Here is an 8012-nt window from a genome sequence, read left to right as displayed (position 1 = left end):
GCTATACCCATACTTAACGAAGTTCTGCAGCCTTATGACAGCATACATCATTACTAGTGTTTGCAGCCTGTCTTTTTGGGGCTTTGAGCCAGTGTATTATCAAATCTACTACACTCAGTGCTGAAAGGGTATCTGTAAGCTGTATTATGCACTTGTTACGTATGCAGTCACCTCCTCCCTCGAACTTCATGGAAACTGAGTACATTTAGCTGAAAGCAGATTACCTGCACAGTCACACCACTGCTTGCACACAAATGCACCTGCACGTTGAAATTTCACTCAAAATGTCTGTTATCAAGTTCTTGAGAAAGCAGTTTAATTTCTCTAAGCTTGACACTATTTAGGAAAATTTCAACGCTTTAACAAAACATTTAAGGAATAGGAAAAGGGTTTAGACAGTATAAGGCTTTACCATCCTCACACAACCATGAACTTATTCGGCCAGTATTATTTAAAACATTTATTAGTCTTTCATATTACACTGGTCTGGAAAACACTTTTAACCTCTATGAACAAGATGCGTATTTGGCTCAGCTTGAGCCTTAGTCCAGCAAAGAACTTTTCAAAAGCAAGCATGGGATTGTCTGAAGTAATCCAAATGCTTTGCTGGATCATGGCCTTATTCCACAATTCCCACATGTTCTGTTCATGACTAATCAAGGCTTTTGGAACTGCTCCTAGTGTATTTTACTGATGGACTCTTCCATGTCAATTTAAAAATGGGGAGGATATGTAAGAAAGATTTCTTACTTTCTTGCACTTGCCTTCTACCCACTCAGGTTTTAGAGTTATTCCCCTTCACCAGAAAACCTCCCAGTTGTATATGCTGGATTTCAATTCTTAAGGTACGTTTTTCCATCTTTCTTGTCTTGTTCATTCATTGTACTTAGCTAGTTTTAGCCTAGGAATGATGTTCATTGACTGCAGTTCTTGGAATAAGAGTTTGCAGGCATAAGGTATGCGCAGGGAAGACACGTGACACGATGATTTGCAGTAGTGGCACCTAGGGAAACAAATAAAAAGAAAGTCAGAGTTGGTCCATAAATGAATTTCTGCAGGAAACAATTGCCATTAGCTACTGGTTTCTTTGTCCACCTGCATTCAAGCAGTGGCCTCAGTCCTAGAAAGTGAAAAGTGCAAGCGACACATTTTAGCACTTAAGTAAGTCATAACTTTAAGCCCTTAAATAATCTGACTACCGTCAACAGGAGCCTAATGTTAAACTTGCACTTTTCTTGGAGGACAATCACAATGCTCAGGAGCTGAGCAGGACTGACTTCTATTTCTTCACCACTCACATAACTGTCAACACAAATTCAGCACTGCTAAATGATAGAAAGGAGGTGAACCAAGCTAAGTGTTTCTGAAAAAATAATTAATGGTCTGGTTTCTGTCTTATATATAGGTCACAAAAAGAAGACACAGGAAAAAAGAACATTCTTTATATGCAATTTCACCCTATAATTATCTCAAATAATTCCGCTTTCCAGAAAAGAGGCACCTCTCATCGTACATCTGTGTGAATAGCCACAGCTTTAGTCAAGCTAGAAAAACAGTAAAACTGCTTTAACACATATTCTTTGTGCTCCTTGCTCAAATAAATTCTGGAGGAAAGGGATTTTCTGTCATATAAACTTGACTACATTAGGAATATATAGGCTAGTCACTCAGCCATCTTTCCAGTATCAGGACTCAAATTCAGTGGCAGAAGAAACTGTTTAAATTATTTATTTTCTTACTTTGTGAATATGCAAAAGAAATTAAATATATTTCTTACAAATATAATTTTCCAACCTCCCTAGTTCTTCTTTCTTCTATATATTCCATCTCCTGGTTTTGGAGAGTTGCGAAACCCAAAGAGCTGGTTATTTTCCAAGAAAATTGTGGCTGCCTTGACTTTCACGTTTTTTTTTTTCTTTTTCTTTAAACCAAGAAAACTTTTAACCAATGGTACAGAAGTCTAAATTACATTTCTGCACTTTGTGATGAGGAATTTAGCTTTATTTATTCCCAGTAATTGCTTTAGCTTTGTCTAAATCCGACTACAGGCAGCAAGAAGGTAATAGACTGAATTCGGTGTTTCCCTGGAACATGCTCTCTGCTGTAGACTCTGTTAGGCACGGGAAATGTTAGCATGCCTTTAAAACAGAATAGACCTCAACTGCAGGTTTATTGTTGGACTATTGTCCCACTCCATATTTATTGGGATAGGTACATTTTTTTTGATGGGAGGAAGTGCCCTAAACAAGAGCTGTCCTCCGATGACAAGAAGCAAGCAGTTGTTCTCAATAGGAACAGCCTTGCAAGCTTTGGAAGCCTGATGAGGTACAACTCTTCTGCTATGAGGAGATGTCTGGCATCTGATTACGGACTGAGGAGCAGAGACTATTCACTATACACCATTCTGGGCCTGCTTTGTACTTTGATGGGGACCACCCAGAAAGGTTAAGGTGCAGTAAGCACAAAACTCTGTCAAACAGAGATCACAGAAACAAGTACTTGAAAGACCATTCAATACTAGAATTGATACTAAACTGGTTAGGAAAAGGCAACTGTATCAAGGCTGAATCTGAACCAGGAACAACATTTTTCTTCATGTATATATTAAAATGCTCACAGTCAGAGTAACTCCTTAACACAAAAAAGGACCAAGTTCTGCTCATTGCACTCAGTGGAGTTCTGCCCCTGAACATCTGTACAACAGCAAAGTTGGAAAATTTGCATAAAACCTGTACATCATAGTAAGTTTCAACTGCAATTTTTACAGGGACGAATTCTGTCACTGCCTCAACAGCTTCCTTCCTCTGCAAAAATACCAGTTCAGACCCCAACACTGATCTGCCGTTATCTTGCAGAAAACCATACCCAGCAGCTAGTCCTTGTCTGACAGGAAGGGCTCATCTTCCTTAAGATGAGTGTCCTTAATGCTAGCCACCAAACAATGTTTCTAAAAGGTTTCTTGCAGCAATGCCTTATAAATGCCAGAGTCACTGAAAAGGCCCGTTTGGAAGTTTCTCTTAATGACCTGGTCTCTACTGTGATGCTCATTACAGGGCCACTTGCTTCAGCTACTGGTAGACACAGCACATAATTTAGCAGAAACTTCCTCTTATTGATTACTCTCACACATCAGACAGCTTTTCACAGAATCAGATTGCAATAATGTCTGGCTCTGTCTGAGACAGTAGTTTCTTTCACAGTTATTTAAGAAGTTACTAAGCTTTGCTACAAACTTCAAAAAATAAAATGTATTTACAACACCTTCAAAATAAAATGTAATATTACTCTGAAGTTCAAATTCCTAATTTTCTTCAAGGCACCCTCACTTCCTGTGGACTCTGAAAATCTTCAAGGACTGCTCTGACAGTCAAGGCCTTATTACAAAAATAATTGAGCTACATCTGCAGGTGAGGTGTTTTTTTTAAGGCAATACTTTTACACTGTAAGTAGCTGGCTGTTTGACTTATGGCATGTCCATCCTTTCACACAATTTCCTTCAACTGTTATTTGCATTGCAGTAGCTTTAAGAGACGTGGATCAGAAAAAGGCTTCAGTTCTTACATACAGTGAACAAACACTCAAGCAAAACAGGACTCTCAAAAAGAGTTATCGCATAAGAGCCAGCAGGGCCACGCCCAAGAAAAATCACCAACCACAACAGGATGCACAGTCATTTCACCTCTGGATTACACATGTGTTTACCTACCTGTGTCTGAACTTCTGCTCCACAAGGAGCAGAACTGCTGCTGATAGCAGACAAATGTGGTGCTTGGTTTCTGGCCAGAAGACATATGCTTAGAAGAACAGGCTGACCAAGGGCAGAAACAGTGGCTGTCACTTTTACACACCTACAAACTGAGAACACACTTTCCTACTTCATTATATCATGGAAAAATCACTCTTGAAGCACTAAAGTGAATACAGTCCAATTTCCTGCCTCTCCCAATAGATTGATATTGATATCCAAGATGTGGCAAGTTTCCACCAGTGTTTTTTTGAGGTGTTTAGAAATGAATCTTTCTCCTGCTCTTTCAAACCCTCCATCTTTCCCCACCCTAAATATTAGAGTAACTTGTACCTTGAACTCACACCATTTATTTTTTCCTCCCTTAGTCATGGGACTCCAGGTCACCTGTTTTCACAAAGCTCGCAAGAACGTTGTATCTCAAATTCCTATCAGTCTCATAAGTCTGTTTTTCTGCCTGGCTAAAACAAAACCAAGCTAAAGCAAAATGTTTCCCTCACCTCTAAAGAACATAACCAGAAGTTTGCCTATCTTCTAATAATAGTGGTGTATTTTCAGCATGCTACAGGGCAACTTTAAATCTAGCATCTCAAAACTCCTGAAGAGAAAGAAAAGATGGCTAAAGCAAAGCCCATAGTGTTACAAATGGTGAGCTCCACACAGCTTTGACGTCCAGTTTTATGCTCCCCTTACATGAAAAAAGTTTGATTGTTGGAGACAAACTCAGTACTGGTTTAGGTCTCAGATTAAGACACCAAAACCATTAGCCAGTCTAGAGAGAAGCTGCTTAGGGACAATGCAAGTGGGCAAAGCCATCTGAATTTTTAAGCAGCTGCTTGTCTCTCAAGTTCCAACATGGGACTGGTGCACTTGTCTGATGCTTCAAAGAGGAACCCCTTGTTTTACAAGACTACAAAGCAAAAGGCATTTGGGAGGAGCATGACATATGCATGGCATGATGAACTCCACAGGTAGAGAACAGGAAAGCAGGGGATGTTGTAATTGGGTGCTTTGATTACACAGATTATCTAATTGGGTGTTTGATAATCCCTTGCAAGGGTAGGATGGAAGTCAGCAGATAGACTGAAAAGAACCTTTCCCACAAGCACAGTTGGGTCCATGGCTGTGGATGAGAATACCTGTGCTCCCACAACAGGTGAGATCCCTGGTCCATTGACTACACACTCAATTTAGTACTAACTTTAATCAGACCACAACAAAGAACACTCCCCTATAACCAATCTTCGAAATACCAATTTAGAACACTGACACTCTTCTGATTAAGATGCATGGGACTGTTAATCGGTGTCTGAGCACTTGAAAACTGAGCAGCACTATAACCAAGGAGAAAGTTCTGTTGCACAGAGGCATATTTACTGTGTAGCACTTGACAACTTACCAGCCAGAGTACCCCAGCAAGCCACACTGTCCACAAACATCCACTTCAAAGGCATCACTTGAAATCATCAGTCTCTCTAATAGAAGCATGCTGGCTCCATAACCTATCAAACAATCCCGTTCCATCTCTCCAAGACGTAAACCACCATCACGGGATCGACCTTCAGTGGGTTGCCTTTGAAATAAATATTCAAAAAAACGTAGTAAGTATTCCAGAACATACGTTCTATCACTCTAGGAATGCCTGTCTTCAAACTGCAGGAACAGCACAAGATCAATGGACAACTGCAGTCTACAAACCAGAGCTACTGATCTCACAACTGTGTTGCTCCTGCACTAGCAAAATCATTTAGTTTAGTTCTGTGAATGGCAACTGCAGCATCAGGCCACAACTCTTTACCTCACAGAAGGTAGCTGAGCCAATGAGAACAAAAAGAGATAGAACAGTAGCCAAGACAATTTGGACACAGATTTGGCATTATTTTTTGATGAGATGTTCATTACAGTTCGTAGCTAAATAATGAGTCAATATTCACCAGCTAATAAATCAGTCATCAACCTAATGTTTCAGCTGAACTACAGCTACATTTAAATTCTTAAAATAAAAATGTTTTTGATCTGGGAGAGAATACCAAAATAAATCAGCAAACAACTAGTACACGTATTGCTAACTCATTGTTGAAATCCTACTCTTTTTATTTTTTAAGTAACATTTATCTAGTGTGTTTTTCTTTTTTTGTTTTTTTTTTTTTTTTTTTTTTTTTTTTTTTTTTTTTTTTTTTTTTTTTTTTTTTTTTTTTTTTTTTTTTTTTTTTTTTTTTTTTTTTTTTTTTTTTTTTTTTTTTTTTTAAGTACGATGGCTAATAGACTGATTTTTGTACTGTATAGGTTTCTGGTTTTCTAGTTCCACAACACAAGTCAAACTCTTATTTACTGTTTGGGAAGATTCCCTGTCCTTATGGTGCTACAGGAAAGTTTTAACAAAGCGATGTACGTACACACTAAGAATGCTGAGGTTAAAAAGGTGAGGTACAAATATTATTTAATATTAAGACTGCTTAAGCCATTTTTTTTGTTGGACACAGTCAAAACCTTTAATGTCTTGTTTGTCATACTGCAATTTTTTACAGTATCAGTTCTACTCTCATGTACTAGCACGATGTTGTAATACTTAAGTTGTAAATATTAGAGCAAACTGTGAGGCAAAACCAATCCTAAATTCCTGAAGCACTATTATATTAAATACATTCATTATATATTTATTAATATTTCAATCTCAGTATATTCCCTGAAACATAACAGGAAGGAGAAGAAATTTAAAAAATGTTACTGAGGCTTAACTGCTCAGTGAAACCTCCTGTTTCCGGGCTGTTCCTGATGCCTGTAGCACTGTACTCCACCTAGAATATTCAGTGACAGATCTGGCCTATAACTTTTGGTGTATATTTTGTTTATATTATTTCAAACAACTGAATTTTTAAAGACTTTAAAAAAAAAGGCTTTGCCAACTTACTGCAACTCAGAGAAAAGGCTTTATAAAAGTTTTCAACATCTGTAACAAGTAAAAAATATATCTAATTATCTGACAAAAATATCTTCTAAAAATATAAGTTGTATTTGTTTTTAGGGAGAAGTAGTTTCTCTTACTTTGACCACACTGAAACTTTAGAATTAATCTGCTTGTAATTCAAATCATCCTTTTCATTCATGCAACCTGGTGTTTTTCCACTGTTGGGAGAATGGATAGAAGTTGTTTACATCCTGATTAAACTCCTCAGGGCCCCCTCCCCAGAGGATGGCACCATCACTGTTCAGATGTGTTTTAAAGGACTAACCCTGTGCTGAATGCAGTTTCTCTACTGAAGTTCCAAGAGGCAGATTATAAATGCAGCTTGGACCTCCAATGATACAGGTATTTGCTGCAGTGCTAGAAGTGCCCGACTTCTTTTTACAAACAGATTTTTATAATATTATTTAATGCATAAGCCTACTTTAAGAAGTTTCACCAGATGCTGTTCCACAGCATAAAATGGCAAAATAGCTTTATAAACGTGAGCCCAAATAAAGGCTCAATCCAACTATGGGAGGATAAAATCTCTTGAAAAATTATGGTGTCTAAACTCCATGGGTTGATATGGCATGGGTTTTCCAACAGATACAGGATGAAGATTTTCTAAGGCTGATAAAATCCCATTCAAAAAACACAAAAAAGCCCCCCCCCCCAAAAAAATCCAACTTGAACCTTAAGCTTTTTTATGTTTCACTCCCACAGTCAGTATGACCTCACTGAAAGAAAACAAAACAAAAACCTCCCTACCTAAAAATTAGTTTTCTAAAGTACCAAAAATTTCAATATTGAGACTCGGCCTTTGAAAGAAGTTTATCTTCTGCTTCCTAAGTCTATCAGATGCTTCTTCCAGCTCACATGACTTCGAAAATTCCTCACAACCAAAAGTTGTTTATTATGTTAAAACAACATTTATAAAGAATCTGAGCTTCCCCTCTCCCTCTGTACACACGTACACTGCAGCTGTTGCCCTGGGCAACTAACTTCTTTCCTTACTCTAAATATAACATCAGAAAACAAAGCAGACTCTTGAAAATAAGATTGGGAATATCATTAAAAAGAGATATTTTTAATATTCAGAAAAAAAGGTAAGTTCTTAAAATCCTTAAATGCTAAATAAAACACAGTGATTCTTTAAATAAAAAATGTGATCTTCATTCTATTTAACTACTGCCTTTAGAAAAAAGCATAAAACAATTAACTTCAGTGTTTTTAAGCACATTAAGGATTTATTGGCACTAATTCTGCATTTTCTGCAAGAACAGTGGGTTCAGCTTAATGGTCTTCTTCCTTGTTTCATTG

The 8012-nt window shown here is 37.6% G+C and overlaps 1 protein-coding gene across 1 annotated transcript in view; it reads right to left on the bottom strand.

The window, feature by feature from the left end:
* Positions 1–445: 445 nt before the first annotated feature.
* POLR3B (RNA polymerase III subunit B) overlaps positions 446–8012 on the bottom strand; it is a 73455-nt gene continuing 65888 nt past the window's right edge. The window contains exons 27-28 of the mRNA XM_027886646.1: positions 5145–5318; positions 446–1003 (exon numbers count right to left, since the gene is read on the bottom strand). Coding sequence (XP_027742447.1) covers positions 874–1003; positions 5145–5318 — 304 coding nt within the window. The 3' untranslated portion in view covers positions 446–873. The remainder of the gene's footprint in view (positions 1004–5144; positions 5319–8012) is intronic.

Source organism: Empidonax traillii, unplaced genomic scaffold (genome assembly GCF_003031625.1).
Source record: "Empidonax traillii isolate 1590-97213 ecotype Southwest subspecies unplaced genomic scaffold, ASM303162v1 scaffold191:size1449129, whole genome shotgun sequence".
Classification (NCBI taxonomy): domain Eukaryota; kingdom Metazoa; phylum Chordata; class Aves; order Passeriformes; family Tyrannidae; genus Empidonax; species Empidonax traillii.
The sequence above is the reverse complement of the archived record's forward strand: the minus strand, read 5'-3'. Positions and strand labels throughout refer to the sequence as shown.